The following is a 20,722-nucleotide window of genomic DNA, read 5'->3' as shown; positions in this document are numbered from 1 at the left end:
GCCAAAACACTGGATTTTAATTACGGCAGTTCTACAGGTCAGCCATTTGTCCCCTATTGGTGAAACTTTTCAAACAAGGCATTTTGAGACCGAATAGACTAGACAAATACTTCCTCATACCTTTATTTTTTTTGGCAAAACCATGTAGAGGGGGAACAAGTTTAATCACACAGCTGCTTAGAACCAAAAGGCAATTTCGTTCAAAAACATAAAGCAATGTACCGGTGGCCTTCTGTAATGCGTCAAGGAACTGTACTGTAAGAGCAATAAATTGATAAGAATGTTCTCTGTCTCAGGTTTTCTTTGGGAACCGCAGATATATGCACAAGGTCATTTTAAGAGGAAGCCTTAAGACCCGCAAGAGAATTTTCGCTCACGTACTAATCTGTGACATGATGTTAGAACTTTTGGCCACAATAGGGTGTTCGGTATCTCAAGACTAACGGATCACTTCAATCCACTGGAAGCAGTAACAAAGGCAGTGTTCCAAATAACGCACCAGTACATGAAGTCTGTGGAGTGCTTGTGAACCGCAGATATATGCACAAGGTCATTTGAAGAGGAAGCCTTAAGATCTGCAAGAGAATTTTCGCTCATGTACATGGTGTTAGAACTTTTGGCCACAATAGGCTGTTCGGTCTCTCAAGACTAACGGATCACTTCAATCCACTGGAAGCAGTAACAAAGGCAGCGTTCCAAATGACGCACCAGTACATGAAGTCTGTGGAGTGCTTGGGGGCTGGAATTTGCTCATTGCATGTGTAGAAAAAGACTCTTCAAGGAATGCTTTGCATTTAGCATTCCCCAACATCTGAAAAAGTATGCTTGCACACGAAAGCTTATACCTTGAATAAAACTTTGTTGGTCTTTAAAGTGCCGCTGGGCTCAAACTTTGTCGGGCTGCTTCAGACCAACAGGGCTACCCCACCTGAATCTAACATCTTAGTATTGGTCCTTTTTTTCCTGACTGCCCCAGAGTGACAGTGGACATCAAAGGAAACATTAGACTTCAAACTCATCTGAAGTCACTAATTACCACCTCAACTCCTCAGCTTCAGTCACCGGACAAGAAAAGGCAATTTCCAAGATGTAAGCATGGATTGGCAATCCAGTCCCATATGAGGGACCTGAACTTATTCACTTGGAGACAAATGTAATATTTGGTGATGTCAACGAAGATGTAAGCATGGATTGGCAATCCAGTCCCATATGAGGGACCTGAACGTTGGTGATGTCAACAAAAACAAGGCAGGTCAAAATGGATGGATAGGAGAAAATTGTTTTAAAAGCCTTTAAAACCACATAGATTTATCAATGGATCGGCCAACCTCCTAGCACCAAAGAAGAAGAAAAACTGCTCAAGAAGTGACACAAAGGTCCTTTCCGCATTTGGTGGCCACTCCGGATTTTCTCTGTGTTCGAGTCGAGGTAATTTAAGTCCACGACAAAACAACATCCAAATAACCCGGGGGCAACAGCAGGCTGAAACTGGGCTGACCACTGAAAGGAGGGAATGTGATGCAGAATGGGGAATAAAAAGGTTGAACTTGATTTTAGTGCAGAATTCCTTGGAGGACACCCTGGTGGACGTGGATTAAAAGGAGAGAGCAGAAAGGGCCAGTGGTGGATGGTACTGCTACGGACTTAACTGCACGTTTGCCAGTTGTATATCTCACTGTGACAAAACTACAGCAGGATGCTCCTATCTGCAAAACACTGGGCTGTTATTAAAACGACGAAGTCTAGAGAAAACAATGAATTATGAACCCTGTGTTTCGTGCCAAAGGAAGAGTACACCACCGTCAGTCAAAACACCGATCGATTCACATCCTCAAGGCTCTTCCAAAGCAACCACTAACTGAAAATGTAACTAAAAATTTAACCGATTATTCACTCTGCAGTCATTGCAGATGGCATGATGCAGCTATAAGCTGTTCAAAAATGAAAGAACCTCAAACTTGCAAGGAGCCTTCAGGACAAAGATTAACTGTGGAAATACTGGATGCATGGTGGTGTTCGGCCAGTGTTTGAAACGCATCCTGAATAATCTATTAAGAATATTATTGGGGTAAGAATTCCAGGGTGTTTTGCCAACACACTACTAAGTCTGTTTCAAATGTTATAATGAAGAAGCTGTTGTCACACATCTGCGCTAAAGAGGCGCTAACTGAACACCTTGTAAACAAGAAGCTACAGCGCACCAAAGGCTGTGCAAAAGGATTTTGTTACACAGCATACTAAAGGGGCTGCCGGACAGGGCTCCTTGGATTCGGTTCAGAACACAAAGGAAGAAGCTGATACAAAGATGCTTGGTCTACATGCCATTGAAGCAAAGGAAAGAGGAGCTAGTGGACTTCTTACATCTGCATGGTATTTACATGCCATGAGATGTGTTGGCCCTCGTCTTGAGACGACCTCCAGAGACTTGGGGGCCTTCTTCAAGAGAATGGATTCCGCTTGCTAACATATATCTATCAAACGCAGTCCGTCTCCTTCCTTGCCTTTTCAAAATTTTTACACCAACCCCAATACCTCCAAAAGAATTTCGGATGTACTGACTCTTAAAGATGATGACTTTGCTGGAAAAGAAACCAAGAAGCAAGGAACAGCTTGGTGCTTGCAGAACTACAGTAATGAACCATTCAGTTTCAGACTACGACTAAGAACATGTTTACAATCCTTCCAGTTTTTCACCTACAAAAGGGGGGGGGGAATATTCACTACAACTCACCAGTTTTCATATAAATAACTTACATAGCCACATTGGTTCAACAGATACCGAATAATGAGGTTTGTTCCTCAAGAGATGGCACCGTCTGTCTGCAGACCACAGTGTGTGATGCTGTGGATATTCAGCTACAGGGGTTTTCAAACTAAATGAAACCATCTGTATATGTTTAACACAAACGCTCTGACATGACATTACACGTGCTTACGGACCATTATGCTTGTCATACAAGGCTCAGGGGAGGCACCCTGGAAACAATTTTACATCTTCAGAAGCGTGTTCAGTCAATCAAATATAGACAAGGAACAACACAAGGCCGAAACGGCCTTTGAAGAGAACGTTGGTAATAAAGAGCAGCCATGACACGCTGACTTATCAAAAACACTGAGTATGTTATCTGCCAAGTAGAAGAACAGGGGAAGGTTTTGACTTTCCCCCTTTCAAATTTTATACGGCCTCTTTCTCGGGAATATTTCATCCCTAGCAGGAGGGCTGGACTGGACAACAAATCATGCGACCCTGTGCAGAATTACGCCAGTCTAACCCACAGAAATAAAGAGGCTTAAATTGGATTAACTCTGCCTGGGGTAGGTCCTGGAGATCACCCGGAATTACAACTGAACTCCAGTCTACAGAAATCAGGTCCCCTGAAGACTCTATGGCATTCTTCCCCGCTGAAGCCCCTCCCCTGCCTCCCCAAACTCCGCCCCAAATCTTCCGGAATTTCTCTACCTGGAGCTGGCAACCTTAAACTGAAGGTATTGTGTTCAAAACAGTGTTTTCAGTCTGTCCACCAACAATTGTTACCCTTGTATTTCTAGCATGTTAGTGTTTCGGGGTTTCGTTGGTTTTTTTTTGGTTATTTAAAAATGCAGCTAAAATCAGGGTCCGCTGACGAACGTAAGCACAGAAACAGGAGAAAAGGCCTTTGCAAAGTGACGTACTAAAAAAAGAAAGAAGCTATACAGAGATGATTATACAAATGTGTCAAGCGGTAAAGAATGACAACCAAATACAGTTTTAATGATATTAAGCTCTGTCGCTTCCATTAGTTAATTTATAATTATTATAAATATCTTGATAAAAGTGTACTATAACGAGTTTTAATTAATCTTGGCTTAACCTTTCCAGCTCCCATCCTGGGCTTTGCCTGATAAAGTAAACGGAGCCGCCGAGGCAGGATTCTTCATGACGGTTTTAAATAAGGCTGACGACTGTTCCGCACTCAGCACATAGATAAAAGGAGAGATCCCAGTAATTGTACACCAGCAATGCAAATCCAGTTTCACTTTTAACTGAGGTAGCGCTGTCGTAGATTGGAAAGGATGCCGGTAAACACCAGATTTCACTGCTGGAGCGGGTTGAGAAGTCAAATATATCCTACCATACTGATCAATAAATACAGTTCATCTGTGTTGACAAGGTTGAATGGCCACGTGAAATATAATAAAAACCGCTCACTTGAAGAGGTTCAAAGTCCTAAAAGGGTTTATCATCTCAAGCACAGTTTATGCAAGCAGCAGCACAGTGTTGCAATAAAATCCCAGTGAACGAGACAGGCTGCTTTCCCTACGATATATAAAGCTACATCAAATAGAATAAGAGAGACCGTAAAGCAGCTTCAGATTTAAATTTTAAAAAAAATTCTAACCAAGCAGCTTTTTTTTAAAAAAATGTTGGACTTCTAGGTCATTGGTGGTAAAATAGTTGGTTTGGGGTTTTTTCATTCTGAAAAGAGAAAGAGAAAGAAAAGTGTCAGTAAACTCTGCCATAAGGAGCAAGAAGGTGCAGTTAGGATGTGTTCAGGCTATGTATAGTCAGAGCAGTAACCTTTGCTGGATCCGGATGCAGAATCTCATTCAACTAGGGATGCCAGCCTCCAGGTGGGACCTGGGGATCCTCTGGAATTACAGCTCATCTCCAGACTACAGAGATCAGCTCCCCTGGAGAAAATGGATGCTTAGTAAAAATAAAAATGCTTGACCATTCTTTTTTTGGGGGGAGGGGGATGCTCATGAAATACATACAGGGACAGGTGCCCCCTCCCACATTCCTGCCACTCTCCCCCTAACTAAGTCAAAAGCTTTACACTTGCCAAGGGGAGGGCCCACCAAGGCTCTTTCAGAAGCAGAGGGCAGGTCCCAACTGAGTTCTGTCTTCTCAACAAATCGAAAAAGCAATCAGAAAGCCAAGGCAACTGCAGTTTCCCCCGATTTCCAGCAGAAAATCATGCTTGGGCAGTCTGGGAAGAGAACTGGGCAGGGGGAAAAATACACCCCTGGCCGGTCTAAAGAGCCCCACCCACCAGCATATTCCCCCCACTCCCAGTAAAACTGAAAGTGGCCAAAACCAGAAGTCCCGCCCCCCGAAACAGCTATTTGAGTGGTCCCTTTAAGTGAAAGGGACCACTCAAATGGCTGCTAGCCATTTCACAGCCAGTCCCCCCCCCACCCGTTAGAAGTGGGGATAGGGTTGCCAAGTCTATCTTCGCCGGGAGCGGGGGGCTCCCGGGCAGCGTCCTGTGCGTGCGCGCACCGCACACACGTCACCCGGAAGTGACGGGAGGATGCCAGGCACGCTGGGGGCGAGGGCACGGCCATACAAGGGAAAACCATAGAGTTTTCCCTTGTATGGCCGTGGCCCCGCCCCCAGTGTGCCCGCGTCATTTCCGGGTGACGCACACGTCGGGGTGGAGTTCCCCCCGGGGCCCGATCCGGCAGCGCCAGGGAACGGGCCTCTGGAGTGGGGGTTTCCCTGCCCCCCCGGGGGGATTTTGGATCCCTAAGTGGGGAGGAGTGAAACTGGCCTTGAAACGGCTGGTAGCTATTTGAGTGGCCCCTTTCACAAGCCTTCAGCAATCAGGAAAGGCAAATACCTTCCCTGACCGCTGAGGAGGCTTGCAGCAAAGTTTAGGCTAACAGCCTAAAGCTGCTGCAAGCCTTTCCAGCAATCAGTTTCGCTCTCCCCCACCCCAGATGTGGGGAGGAGCAAAACTGGCCTTGAAATGGAAATGGCCAGAAAAATGTAATTTTGGGGTGGGATTCCCCTTCCAGCTGGCCAGCAGTGGGGAAGCCCGTTCTAAATCGGGAGAGATTCTCCCGCCGGGATCGGAGTGGGGCGCTGGGATCCCTAATGCTATTTCAGGCGGCCCTCTGCCAATGCCTTCCGGAGCAATGGAGGACCACTAACGAAATACCCAACCACCAATTTGGGACTTCTTTCACAATTCCTTTCCCAGCATGCAGAAGAAATGAAAGGTGGCATGATATGGGAGAAGTAGAGGAGAGGAAAGAGAACCGAGTCCCGCTGCAAGAGGGTACTACTGGGCATCTCAGCTGGGGCCTGCAAGCAGAAGGAGGGCCTTCTTGTGAACACGCTACTCATGAGTAAACGCCTGCTCCTGAGCCAGCTTTAAAAAGCCTAAAAAGATCCCCATAAGTCTGCCCCTCAAATAATCAAACCGACTCCCTTTCAAAACTGCAACCACATGGACAAAGAGAGTCTAATCTGAGCCAGGGCACAGCACCAGAGCCTGTTGTCAAAGCAATGCTCCCAGTCCTTCCCCCTCCCTGATATTTTGGGGTGTGCTGGCAAGGGTGGACCTTTTCGCCTATGTGTAGCACCCTCCGTGTACCGACAGGGCGAGTTGTCTTCTCTCCCGTCCCTACATGTGCATGCTCCCCAAAGGAACACTTCCAAACCAGGCAGGTAACCCAACTACTCAGCGCTGAAACTGAGGGCAATCAAAAGGCACTCACAGCCCTGAGCAACTTTCAGAGCACGTGGGGTCACAGTGCAACCTCCTTTTCCTCCTTGACATCAAATCCACACAAGCCAGGCAAAATTCAGGTGACTGTCCAGCAATGTTCCAAGCTGCAGAGTCTCATGAGCAAAAATTCTCCTCTGTGAGCTCCTGGCATTACAGTTGTGAGCAAGCGATTTGGCTACTGCATAAATTAGTCTGCTCTGGAGCCCTCCTTCCTGAGCTAAGGCGAAAATGTGTGAGCCGGAGGCTAAAAAACTGTGAGCTAGCTCACACTAACTCAGCTTAGAGGGAACACTGCTGTCCAGGGTTGCCTTCTCCCTGCACAGAAGGAGAGTGTCATGTTTCCCTTTGTGGGAAGAAGCTAGTTTCAGTGGGAATTCAGCTACAGGACTTTGTGCTGTGGCCTAAAGACAACAGTCCACCCATAGTTTCCTATGCAATGCGGCTCTTTCTAGGCCGGTAGCTACCACGGGGCCCATGGGGCCCGCCCCTCCACGGTTTTTACGGGCCCCTTCCCAATCCTCGGCTCCACCTTCCTCCCCCCCGCCGCCATCGCTGCCCTCAGCCCAGCAGCCAGTGACTTCGCACCGCCTGCTGCTGCCCTGGCTGTCTTTACTGCTGCCGGGAGGTCAGAGCGGAGGGCTACTGAGCAGGGACACCTGCCACCCACCACGCCTCCCTCCTGGGCGCCTGCCTGCCTGCCTCCCTCCCTGCCACGGTCAGCTGGGCTCCCGCGAGGAGGAACAGGAGGAACCCTGCTCTCTCCCACTTGTATCTATTATTTAGTTGTTATTTATAAGTATGAGCAGGACATGGCAGTACGGCACAGACATATAATGGCAGGGACCCCCAGCAAAACATTGCCCCCCCCCCGAGCAAAAAGTTGTTCGCTACGGGGCTGCCTGGATGGGTTTCAAGGAGATTCGTTGCTAACTGTGCCACGCCGCAGTTCATCCCTGGACGTATGAGATTAGTAATTGACTGAGCAACATTGTTTTAAGCGTTGGATGTTTTTATTATGTTTTATATGTTTTTAATTATGGCACAGCTAATTACCCTGCCCTTGTTAGCCGCTCTGAGCCCACTGGGGAGGGCGGGATATAAAGGTGAAAAATAAATAAATAAATAAATAAAATATGAGCACCCTTACCAACATACACACTTCAATGTGTGACAGAAGCATGCGTTTGTTTTCCACTGCGTTGTACAGGGCAGGAGCTCACGCTCAGCTGTACCTTCCCACAGTGCATACACACCAACAGAATAAAATAAACACAAGTACACTGTTACCCTTTATACATGCATTTCCGACACATCCATAAACCCATCGTGGAAGCTGGGTTTATGGAAGTCAACTTCGTTTTAGGATTGCCTGCATCCTCTGAATTAAGAGGATAGCCAGTCCTGTATACATATGCTAGAAAGGACACTGCTTCCTCCATGAAGCCACGGTATATAAAGCACCAAAATGGTTCATATACCAGGAAACCTATCCCAGACAAAGTCCATTGCTGAATAAGGGCCAGGCAACATTCACGCTTCCTCTGCCACATCCATTACAAGGTCCTTAGACATCCTTCAGATATGCAGACTGGATTAACTGCAGGCTTTAGCTTCCTGAGATAGTTCTAACATTCATTTCCTTAGCACTGTAAAACTACTCTCAGTGCTCTTCTTTATATGCAGATATGTTAGTCTACGTCCTTTCCGCACTAGACCTTAAATCCTGGTTCAATCCTGTCCCCGAACTTACATTCTACACTACACTCGAGTTCACCCCTGTAATTATCTTGGGGTATTTTTTGTTTCCGCATTACATGGAGGTCATCCCAGTTTTGCCCCACATTTGTCCCGGGATAAATGAATGCTGTTACAACCAGGGATAAATGCAAGGTATTGTATCCTGAGTTGAACTCTGATAAAACCAGGGATGAGATCCAAGTGTGGAAAGGACCCGGGCTGCATGGGTCTTTAGCAAACCCCGGTGCATTCTACTCTCAACCCCTTCTGTATAGAAGAACAAATTTCCTTTCGGTTTCATTTAACTCCCGGAACTGCCGCTGCCCCCTCTTGACTGTGTCGTCCGGAACAGCGCTGGCACCCAGCCACTACTTCTTACGGGAGACTGCGTGGCCCGAGGGCTGCCATCTGCCAAAGAGGAAGCATTCTGCCAGAGAAGGCTGGTGGCAAATACACACCAAGCACCGGATCACTGCTAAGTTAACCTGCTACGGAAACTGGCTACATAACTCCAGATTCGCCTAAGTCCTTCTCTGATACATGCTTTAATGGATGTGTGTAGGTGACGGAGGGGGAGACAGAATGTGGGAGAGGGATTGCGCGAAGGGTGCGGGAGGAAGAGATTTTTGCAATTAGTATTTCAGAAGCAGAAATATACCAGCATTAGTATTTGCCTCAGGAGCGAAGCATTTAGCATGCGCTTACCGTCAATGGTCTCAGCTGTATAATGACAAGCACTGGATTTTATTATAACATTCAAAACTTTGATATTAAAAGAACACACTCTCAAGGCCATTTAATATCTGATACATGGCAGGGAAGAAATCACAATCGACTGCACAGTTGTAGAGATGTGTTCTTGGTAGCTTGATTTACCGCAATTAAATGCAATACAGATCTCCTCCCTCAAAGGCAGGTTTCTCTTTTACATTGTAAGGTCCAGAGGAGAAGCACCCGTCTACGCCTATTACTTTGTCATATGCTGCGGCCAGCAAAAAAATAAATAAATCTTTATTCAGCTGAGCCTTTAATTCCATTAAGCCAAAATGCTTGGATTTAAAGTCACTTTTGTTCCCACGGCACAGCAACCCAGGCCATAAAGATAAGCCATCAGCCACAACATTCACTGGTAGAAGATATAACTTTAAAAACAACAGCACAGCACAGAACCACTGACCGAAAGATAAATCAATCCCGAGTCTTTATTTATTTTTTTAAAATCTCACTATGGCACGGCTGCCACGGCAGTCACAGTTTAATTTTCTGCAGAACTGAAGGCAATGTTAATGCCCAAATAAGGCCAGTTCCATGAACATCTAAGCTTCCATTTCTCTTTCGGACACATAGGCTAGACCAGTTTTTTTAAAAAAAAGATAATCAAAAAAGGGAAAAAAGAAAGAAAGAAAGATGTTCCTTACCGACAGGATCTCTTGTTCTCTGGGATCAACAGGGTAACAATTCTAACAAACTGGGGAAAGAAAAAAAAAGGATAAGGCCCCTTAGCGACTCCTTTTAACATCATCTTCTACATATCCTGTGTGGTACGGCGGGCTGGGGAGGCTGCTCAAGCTGCGTTTCACCATCATTACTTCTAAGATGCTCAGTTTGGGAGCCGCTCCTGATTTGCAGTCCCACGCCTGCCACCCATCCCACCTCTCAGCCAACCTATCATCTCCTGACAAATCCCTCATTTCCCCCAAATCCCACTTCCCCCTTTTCTCCACATCTGGGCCCTGCAGAATGAGACATTCCTAAAAGTTTTCTGTTTGGGTGACAAGGAAAATACTCTGCACAGCCAAGATGCTGTAAAGTTCGCCTCCATGCTAGAAAGGAGATGGATATGGGGGTGTGTGTCTAAGGACGGGATTCTCACGAATTAGGACACATCGATCTCCAGTTATAACAGGGGTCATTTCCTGCGGGAGCGCACAGGAGCGGAGCTCCGGCAGTAAGGAGCCCAGGGGGCGGGCACATGCAACAAGTCCCGCCCCCTGCTCCCAGCAGCCCTCAGTTGGGCCATGAGGAGCAAGAAGCAGCCAGGTAAGTTGCAGAGGAGCCCCCCTGGCCCACCTTCAAGTACAAGTTCTCCATCCTCTGGGAAGGCAGATCTGCACATTCTCTCCCCCCTCCCATAGCTAGCAATCCAAAACAGTCCAGTGGAGCCTGAGCGGTGGGTGTTGCCTTCTGACACACTTCCGGTGACATCAGGGGGCGTGGCATATGCTAATGAGTTATGCTAATGAGCTCCTGCACCTCTTTTTCTACGAAATGACCCGAGTTATAACATATTTATTACCTATATTGTTCCCCCCCCAGCTGAACAGAAACAGATGATAACCAGAAACCTAGCGTGTCATTCTTTTGATCTGTTTTTAAGAATATTTTCACTATTTTGCTTGCTAATTTAACAAGCCACCCCTATATATACAACTATGATATGTAATTCCATTTCATCATCTGACAAAGTGTGCATGCACACAAAAGCTCACGTCTTGAACAAAAAAATCTCTGTTGGTCTTAAAGGTGCCATTGGACTCTGATGAAAAGAATGCAGTTGTCCAGAGCAGGCAAAGCCTGCATGCACACAAAAGCTCATGTCTTGAACAAAAAATCTGTTGGTCTTAAAGGTGCCATTGGACTCTGACGAAAAGAATGCAGTTGTCCAGAGCAGGCAAAGCCTTCTGAAAGACCACTTCAAATTGTTCCTGTCTGCAGTGCTAACAGTAGCACACACAGGAATACACGTAACTTAACAGGGTATTCTCTGTTCCGGGGACCCCCAGTGTTGTGACGACGGACACCTTTCCTGACTCCCTTGGGAGCCTTGAACCCGAAAACCTTGTTGGTCACAAAGGTGTTACTTGACTCAAATCTAGCTAATACCCTAAAGCTTTCAGCTATTTTGGGGAAAAGGTTCACCACTTTGCGTCCATGAACAGAAAGCATGGTTTCAATCCTGCCCCCGTCACTCTAGAGTCACCCAAAGATATGAAGATCTTTTCACCGAATCTGGGAGAGTTCTAAGTTTTTATTGCCGGTCTAACAACCTTGAACATCTCTTACATTCTATATATGATCGGGTCAGCTGCGTGCCACTGAACATTGTTATACGGTTTCGTAAAGTTTCCAGAAGCTCTGCAGTCATGGAAAAGCAGGGCTATTTTTGGGCAGGAACGCACAGGAACGGAGTTCCGGCTGGCTCCTGAATTGGCCACACCCAGCAGGAACTCATTAGCATAATAGGCCACACCTAACAGCAGACACGCATTAGGATTGGCTACATTAGGGGTGTGTGGCCTAACATGCAAAGAAGTTCCTGCTACAAAAAAAGCCCAGGGTTTTGACAACAAAGTAAACAGAATAAGAAGCAAAAGGTGGGTGTGGTTGGATGACCACAGTTCTGGTAACATGTGGGGTGTGGCCTAATATGCTAATGAGCTGTGCTGTTGGGTGTGGCCTATTATGCTAATGAGTTCCTGCTGGGCTTTTTCTGCAAAAAAAGCCCTGTGAAAAAGCATGGTCTAAATGCCAAGAATGACTGGAATTAGCAACAGTTAGCTACTTTAAAAGAGTTAAAAAAACATTTAGTTTTGAGCTAAATAAGAATGACTGGAATTAGCAACAGTTAGCTCCTTTAAAAGAGTAAAAAAAACCATTTGGTTTTAAGCTAAATCACAGTTTTTTATATAGAACTAGATGTGGTGACATTAACATGGGAGGGGCCGTGGCTCAGTAGCAGAGCATCTGCTTGACATGCAGAATTTTATTCATTCATTCATTCATTCATCCATCCATCTAGTTCTAGTTCAGTTTATTTCAGTACGTAACCAGCACAAATCAGTTAGAAACATAGCTGGATGCCAGCCATTACATTGGAAATAATTAGATAAAAACTATAAAATACAGGTATTTTAAGAAGAACAGAATTTTTAGTCTTTCAAAAATTAAGAAGTTCAAAAGACTCATGGATCACCTATGTCACTCCTTAACGTATTCTTCGCAGATTTTATTAATAGCCCTCCCTCCCCTATATAATAGGGTTCAGAGTAGGGAACAACATTCATAAAACACTCCTTACAGTTAAAACATTAAAACAATTCTATAATACAGCAATATAACAACAACTAACAGATGGTGTATAAAAGGGGCACAACCTAGCGCTCCTTATCCGGGAGGGAAATAAGTATCCTAAAAGCTGGCTGATAAGAAAAAAAGAGGAGGGAAAAGAGGAAAGGGAGGCCAGCCTAAGGTGGAAAAACCATCTAGCCCTGGCGGAAGATCCCAGGTTCAAGCCCTGGCATCTCCAGTTTAAAAAATCTGGCAGTAGGTAATGTAAAAGACCTCTGCATAAGACCCTGGAGAGTCACTGCCAGCCAGAGTAGACTATACTGACCTAGATGGACCAAACTTCATGTGTTCAACACGTTAGGACAAATAGACAATATTCATTACTATACAGGTATTCAGGTTTTTATTTCAAAAAAGACCGACATACCCTTATTATAAGCCGTTGAGCCCATAATATTTACTGTCCTTCCAATATTTACCAAATATCGTGCATAGTTGAAGTGGGCAACCTCAGTGTACAAAGTTAATTGTATAAAGGTGTGAGTGGTCGGGAGAGGATGAAGAATTAGCCTGAGTCTTGTGCATCACTCTTGGGGTATGGTAATCTCCCATTAGTCCTATGAAATCTGGCAACGGGTTTTTTCAGGGGAGGGGGCGCTGTCAAGTCAAAGCCGCCTTATGGAGACCCCACAGGGTTTTCAAGGCAAGAAGCGATCAGAGGTGGTTTGCCATGGCCTGTCTCTGCATAGCAACTCTAGACTTCCTTGGTGGTCTCCCATCTAAGTACTCACCAGGGCCGACCCTGCTTAGCTTCCAAGAACTAGAGATTGGGCTCGTCTACATTTCAAGATTTCTCTCCATTTCTAAAATTGTATAGTTGGTTTAATGAAAGGCCTAAAAGGCAGGGATCTCTGCTAAAATGCAAGGCTACATTTCTACAAAATTGAGTAATTTAAAATGGATTGGTAGAAAAATATTTGGCCGTACCTGTATGTACTCAAATGACCCTAGGAAATCAACCTACTCAACACAGTGTGGAAAAGCTACCCAGCATTCAGTTCGGTTACTGGGGGGAAGGACTCAGCAACTAATAATTAAGCTCCTGCTGAGGCCCCTCTGCCTCCCCAAGCTCCGCCTTCCCCAGGCCATCCAGCCCCAAAATCTCCAGGTATTTCCCAACTCAGAGGTGGCCACCCTGCTGTACAGGTGTGAACATGGTCTTAATGCAGCCATTTAAATGGATGGATCTCCTCATGGGTGCAAGATGAAATCCACACTAGAGTGATTTTACTTATGAAAAGGGTTCACGTATACAGACTGACTAAACTGGATTTTGGGTCAGATTGTTAGGAAGTATTTCCATTTCTACATTCCTTGAAATTATTATGAATTTTTAAAAACTCTCTAGCGGGGCTGGATTAAAAGCCCTATTTCCAGAAGCTATATTTATTTATAAAATTAATTACCACATTGCAACAAATGTCACTTCTTCTTTAAAAAAAAAAAAGCTAAACCAAGCCCCACAAACTGAGATCTTTCTCCGAAAAGAAAACTCAAGCTGACATGAGCCTCAGTCGTTATCTTAAAAGAAAGCAAGAACATGGAAGCTGCCTCTTCCGAATGGATTTCTTCTGGTAGGAACAACAGCTCACTGTCTACCAGTGTTCCCTCTAAGCTGAGTCAGTGTGAGCTAGCTCACAGTTTTTTAGCCTCCAGCTCACATATTTTAGTCTGAGCTCAGGAAGGAGGGCTCCAGAAGCAAACTAATCTATGCAGTAGCCAAATCGCTCGCTCACAACTTTAATGCCAGTAGCTCACAAAGTAGAACTTTTGCTCACAAGACTCCACAGCTTAGAGGGAGCACTGCTGTCTACCATTCAACTTAATCCATTTTAAATGAATCACGACAATTCGGAAATGGACCACTTAATCTAAACAAGGAAGTTTCACTCAGCGCCATTCACAAGGACAATTCGGGTGACCAACATAGTGCCTACAGAGTTATTTAAAAAATGACCACGTGAACACAAGGCAGTTTCATTGCTGAAGCGAGCAACGCCCCTAAAAATAACACCCATTTTAAATGTTAATTAGCATCACAGGTGATATTTCCTTTTTTCCCAAATTAATTTTGTACCGTTTGCTTTCGTCTTGAAACCTAAATGATCCACAAAGTAAATCCTAAGCAGGTCTTATACAGAATTCTACTCAGGTCTACTCATTGGGACTTATACCCAAGAAAGTGTTCTTAGGATTGAACTGCTGGTTTCCTACCTGTTCTAAAGGATCACATCGCTTTTTGCTTGACCATCTGAACTAAATTTATTATAGGTATTGCGCTTCTTAAGATAAAAGCATCTAATTAAGAAACAGGGACTACGTAAGAAGACCATAAGAACTTAGAACTCAAAGCAGTGCCAGGAGGCAACATCAGGGGAAGGCCTCAACCTCTGTGCCCTGTTGTTGGCCGTCCAGAGGAACCGGTTGGCCACTGTGTGAGACAGGATGCTGGACTACACAGACCACTGGTCTGATCCAGCAGGGCCCTCCTTGTGTTCTTAACAGGAAGCGGGAAATGAGAAAGTTGCATTCTGTGGGCAGAAATCACATCCGACCCATGGAAACACTCTGGTGGATCCAAGTCGTGGTTTCGGAACCTAATGTGACACACCTTAACTAGCCACTGAAGTGGAAGTTATGTGTGTTCAGACGATCACCTCAATGGGACAGTTCAGTTAAGCCACAAATTCATGTGATGTCTGAGCTAAACCGTGAAACTCAAATTTACCTTTCTATAGAGCTGGTTTTACACCTTTAAAGTGTAACCTTTTTGTTGCACACGAAAACGTCCCCTTACTAAAAAAAACACAACTTCTTGTAGACCGCTCAGAAGAAAGTTCAGTTCAAACTGGGTTGTGCAGTAAAGCCACAAACCTATTAAACAGGAATACTTAAATATACTTCAGCAGTTCTTTCATTTCAATTTAACTTGCGGATATACTAGCGCTTTAAAAAAATTAAGATTTGAGTGGTTTCTTATCAGCGATGCACACTGTATTGCTTAGGATGGTTAAATAATAGTCTTCCATTTTCTCACTGAGATACCAATTCAACAAGAAAGTAAGAAAAATCACATCTGGTATGTTTATCACCAGGCAACCTGTACGCAGTGCAGGGCAGCATACGGTTATTAACCATTTTGCTTGAACTGTGGTGCCCTTTGTAAAAAAAACAACCCAACCCCAATTGTTTACATTCAGTGAAAGTGTGTTTTTCTCCTTTAGCCCACACATTTGATCCAATGCAGAATGTCCTATCGTTCCCACAATTACAGCTCTCAAGAAGCTTCCAAATCACAGACCCCGGTGCTGTTACCCCTCTTCTCAATTTGAAATTTTACTATCAGCATGTGCCAATTTGGGCAAGGGGTTTGCAATAATATTTCCCTCATTCTATTCTCCCGACTGTATTTCCAAGCTCCCTCAGCGTAGACAATCTGTCAGCTACTCTGGTATTATTTCCTGACACATGCCTTGAAATACTAAGATCGCTCTTTGACGAAAGGTGGCCCAAGCGCCTTTTTACGCACCAAAAGGCAGTACACTGATGACATCTCAGCTAACATCTTGCACAGAATCAGAAAACTCTTAAATCACCTCCACCCCACCCTTAATACATTTATCTAGAAGGAACTGGAACTGGGGGTGGGAGTCGCATCCAGGTTGTAAGGCTCAGCCACTGCTCTAAAAGGTAAATAATAACCATAAGGATGCTTTTCTTCACTTAAGTTGTCTGGCTCAGTTAAATGGGATATTTCTCTGCAACCCTGCACACATCTATTCTCACGACCATGTCTGCTTTGCCCCCTTTGCTCAAGGTCATTGGTTTGGATGGGTCTGGTTAGCCCAAGGTGAAAAAGCCACTTGGCTGCTACAGTTCACATCAGTTGCTAGTTTGGTGTAGTGGTTGGGAGTGTGGACTCTAATCTGGGAGAACTAGGTTCGATTCCCCACTCCTCCACATGCAGCTGCTGGTGTGGCCTTGGGTCAGTTACAAGTTCTTTCAGAGCTGTCCTCTCAGGAGCAGTCCTTGAAAGAGCTCTCTCAGCCCCACCTGCCTCACAGGGTGTCTGTTGTGGGAAGGGGAAGGGAAAGGAGATTGTAAGCCGCTCTGAGATGCCTTTGGGCAGTGAAGTCTGGGGGTATAAATTCATTCTCTTTTTCTTCTTCTGTTTACAGCAGCAGAAAAGAGTAAGAGACCAGTAGTTTCAAGGTGCTACTGGACTCTTATTCTTTTCTACTTCTATAGACAGACTAACACAGCTACCCACTTTGAACTATTTACAATGTTACTCTGTCACACCCCCCCAACAATAATTTAAAAAGGCAACCAATTTCTTTCTAGAATTCGACATCTTAAATTAACTTTTGAATAACTAACAATGGAACAATATGTATATATATGAATATATCACAGAATCTCTAGGTCATCTAGTCCAACCCCCTGCACAATGCAGGAAATTCACAAATACCTCACCCTAACACCCCAGTGACCCCTGTTGCACACTCAGAAAATGACAAAAAACCTCCAGGATCCCTGGCCAAACTGGCCTGGAGAAAAACTGCTTCCTGACCCCAACGTGGTGATCAGCATTTCCCTGGGCGTGTAAGAAAGGGTCACAAGAACATTGCTAGTTCCCCTCATCACAGGTTAATCAAAGTCCATGTCTTAGACCTTTTATCAATCATCTGATAACTGATCATCAGTAATTTCTTTCATTGCAGCCCTTTTTTTGTTTGTAACTGTTTGGTATTTGTTTGGGGAACGCTTGATATTAAAACACTAAACAGGTTTGGTATTGTACGCAAAAATAGTTTGCAGGCAAAGACATTAAAAGTTATACCAGTTACGAGACGAAAGACCTGTGTCGCAGACCAGCCCAATTCCACCTCACAGGCCTGTTGTGAGGAAAAAGTTAACAAGAGAACAATGTGGTAAATTGCACTGGGTCCCCACTGGACAGAAAAGTCAGGGAGGGAGGGAGGGTATTTACTATAGGAGCTTGAAGTCTGTGAAACCAGAGAGATAATACGCAAACACCAGAGTGCAGCCTAATCCTACGGAACAAGAGTTCTGAGGTTCAGCTACTTGCAACTGGAACGATTTCAGATAACTTGAAATTCTCTCCCTATAACCTTAAGAACTATTACAGATCTCAGCCTTGTCTTTGGCTACAGCGTGGCTCCTGCGGTCAAAGGCAAAACTGTACATTAAATAAGGAAACTGACCTTTCACGGAAGCAGCTTCTTTCCCATTGTGGGCCAGGAAGTCCATGCTGGCGTAAGTGTCATTGATACTCCTGTTGAGGAGGTGCCTCGCTTGGCTGCCATTCGCCAGATGGTCTCCCTCCCCGTCCACAGCGATGTAGTTGAGGCCGTTCTGGAAGCCGGCCGAGGTCTCCCGGCACATTGGACTACTGTTCTGCTCTTCCACAAAGCCTTCGTTTTTCCTGAGGGACACGTTTTCCACAGAAGCGGAGTTGTGCCGCTTGGGGACGTGCGCGAAGGAAGGCGAGACCGGGGTCACGGTGGTCGTGGAGGAGAACGTCTCCGAACTGTGCCTCCGGCGCCCCTGAGGGTCCACCCGGATGACTTTGGCTCCGTGGTCGGGATCGGGAGGCGGGTTAGCAAAGAGGAAGGCTTCCACCCCAGAGATCGTGAGTCGCTTCAGGCCGGCCACGGGGCTGGCGACACGGGGGCTCTCTGGCTTGTGTGAAATGGGCTGAGGCGGGGTGGTGGCTGTTGAAAAAGCTACCTCTGCATAGTCCCCGACTTCAGAAGATGGGCTCGAAAGGCAGGCTACCCCCATCTCCATCTTTAGGTAATGCTCATCCGGCTGCCCCAGGCTGGGGCAGGATCCCTGTAACAGGACGTCTTCCACGGATCCCACTGAAACAGCCCCCGAGTGCGACCCGTTCAAGTTGAGGTTCATGTAGTTGGAAAGAAGAGAGCCGGGAGGCCCACCCAGGCCGGAGCGAAGTGAGAAAAGACCACCAGGTGGCGCCACTGCGTAGCCCAGGCTGACATAGTCCCCCCCACCGGGGCACTGGAGTTTACCTGGAAAGGGCTCCTTGCTCCTACCCAGCAGCAAGGTCCCCAAGGAACGGTGGCTGGGCTGCATGCCACTGTGAGCGGGCATCCTTGCCTGCTGGCTGAGGGAGCTGTCTGTCTGACTGTGGCGCAGGGGCAAAGGCATCACGATGTGGTTGCACGAGGTCTCCCCTTTCGGGGCCTGGATCAACCTCCCCGCTAGCGAGTTCATATGCACATACTGGTCACTGTCCTTCTCCTGGCCCAGAGAGCTCGGCCGACTCTGGGAAGCGTGGGTCAACGGGCCGCACAAGCAGCTGGGCCGCCCCCCGGGCCCCAGGACCCCAAAGCCATCCGGGGAAGGCAGAGGCGAAGCAGAGGCAGTGGAAGGTCCATGCAGCTGCACAGGGGACATGTTGAGATAGTCGCCGTTGCCCAGGCAGCCGTCAGTGCTCTCCCCAGATAGCCGGGCCCCGGGGCCCCACATGCGCATGTAGCCGCTGTCGTCGGGAGAGCTCTCGCTACTGGTCTTGTAGGAGCGGGGCTGCAAGATCTGCTGCGGGGCCGAGACGCTGGTGGGGCTCATGGGCATGTAAGGGTTCGAGCAAGGCTTCCCCGGCAAGGCTGATGCCACCCCAGGGCTCATGGGCATGTAGCTTTCCTCCGCACCATCGCTGGGTCCCAGATGGGAGCTGCTGCTGCTGCTGGTGCCCCCGGAGCCAATCTCCAGGTCACAGTAGTCCTCGGGATAAGGGTTGTAGGCCGTCCTGGAGGAGGCCCCCGTTGCAGGGACGGTGGCCCGCATGAGCGTGTATTCGTCCAGGGAGGCGGAGGAGAGCGGGAGGGGCAAGGGGCGCTGGTGTGCCGGCGTGGTCAAGGAGTAGGTTCGCTTCCGGGGGGCTTTGTCCGCCCGGGGGGCGTTATCCCACAGGTAAGGGCGATAGCAGAGGCGCCCCCGCTCCATGGCCATGTAGCCGTCCAGCTGCTGGCCGGGAGGGGTCTCAGGGGTGTTGCTGTGGTTGCTGGCCGTGGAGGAGGAGGAGAAGGGCCGTGGGTCCCCTCCTGGACTGGAGCTCAGGTCCTCGAAGGCCATGAAGGCGGCAGGGTCGCTGGGAGAGCCGGAGGCAGAGGCGCTGCTGCTGGAGGGCCGCTTGGAGAGCAGGCCTGGCTCCAGGGCCAACTTGGAGAGCAGGGAGGGCGAGTGGCCCAGGGCTAGCGAGCGGCCACTCCGGCCGGAGGAAGAGGAGGAGGAGGAGGAAGAGGCAGTGCCCAGCGTGTGGGAGCGGCTGAGCAGGGTGCGCCCGGCGTCCGGGCTGAGGGGGCTGCCGGCCAGCGAGCCCCCTCGCCCCCCGTCGCCCTCGCTGGCCGTCCGCGCCCGGCTGCTGTTGCTGCCCCTGCCCCCGCCGCCGCTGCCACCTCCTCCCGCCGCGGCCAGGGTGTCGGTGCGGGAGCGCCGGAGGATGCCCGTCTGGCTGGGCGGCAGCGCGACCAAGGAAGGAGGATGGTGGTGGTGGTGGTGGTGTCGGCGGCCGGGCACGGAGATGGGCCGGCTGCCCACGGCCGAGAAGCCCCCTCCGGCGACGGCGGCGCCCCCGGAGGAGGACGAGGAGGAGGAGGACTGGCTCTTGCTGCGCGGGCGGAACTCGGCCAGCTCGCGGAGGGCCTTCATGGCCTCCAGGATGGTCTCGTGGATGTTCTGCGCCACCACGGCGTCGTCGGCCTGCATCCACAGCTCTCCGGGCCCGGTGGCGGCCGAGCGGCCGAGCTCCATGAAGAAGAAGCTGTCCGAGTGGCCGCAGCGGCGGATGTTCATGAGCTGCAGCGTCACGCAGGGCCGCTCGCAGTTGAGGCGCACCAGCCCCACCGTCCGCGCCGCCAGGCACAGCCGGTGCACGCCCGTCAGGTGGCGGCTCTGGCCCAGGCCCTTGGCCTTCAGCGTCACCTGCCACACCTCGCGGTAGGCCGGCGGCGGCGGCGGGGCCGAGGCGTTTTTGGGTCCCCTGGCCGGCGGCCTGGCTGTCGCGCAGCAGCTCGGTCTGCTCCTGGAACCAGGCCTCCTGCTCGGCCTCGCTCTCGGCCGCCAGGGCGAAGGTCTCGTCGCGCGTGTAGAGGGCGATGAGGTGCTTGTGCTTGGCGTCGGCCCGCTTGTGGATGTTCAGGCAGGCGTCGAGCGCGATGGCCCGCTTGGGCGCCGACGCCTTGCTCCGCCACTTCTTCTCGCTCTCGTAGTACTCCAGCCGCGCCGCCGCCGCCGCCGGGGGGGAAGAAGAAGAAGACGAAGGCGACGCCTCCTCCCCGCCGCCGCCGCCGCCGCCGCCGCCCGCCCGCAGG

At 48.3% G+C, this 20,722-nt stretch overlaps 1 protein-coding gene across 1 annotated transcript; it reads right to left on the bottom strand.

Annotated features, from left to right (window-relative positions):
• Positions 1-9,660: 9,660 nt before the first annotated feature.
• On the bottom strand, positions 9,661-20,721 carry LOC107120743 (insulin receptor substrate 2-like; the record flags this gene model as incomplete). Its single annotated transcript, XM_015423514.1, is given in 3 exon segments — positions 9,661-9,702; positions 17,591-20,357; positions 20,359-20,721. Coding segments are annotated over 3 exon segments (3,138 nt in total), but the record flags the coding sequence as incomplete, so codon positions are not given.
• Position 20,722: the final 1 nt, after the last annotated feature.

The sequence above is a fragment of the Gekko japonicus genome, unplaced genomic scaffold (genome assembly GCF_001447785.1).
Source record: "Gekko japonicus isolate JY-2015 unplaced genomic scaffold, Gekko_japonicus_V1.1 scaffold2882, whole genome shotgun sequence".
In the NCBI taxonomy this organism is placed as follows: domain Eukaryota; kingdom Metazoa; phylum Chordata; class Lepidosauria; order Squamata; family Gekkonidae; genus Gekko; species Gekko japonicus.
This window is presented reverse-complemented; position numbering and strand designations above follow the sequence as displayed.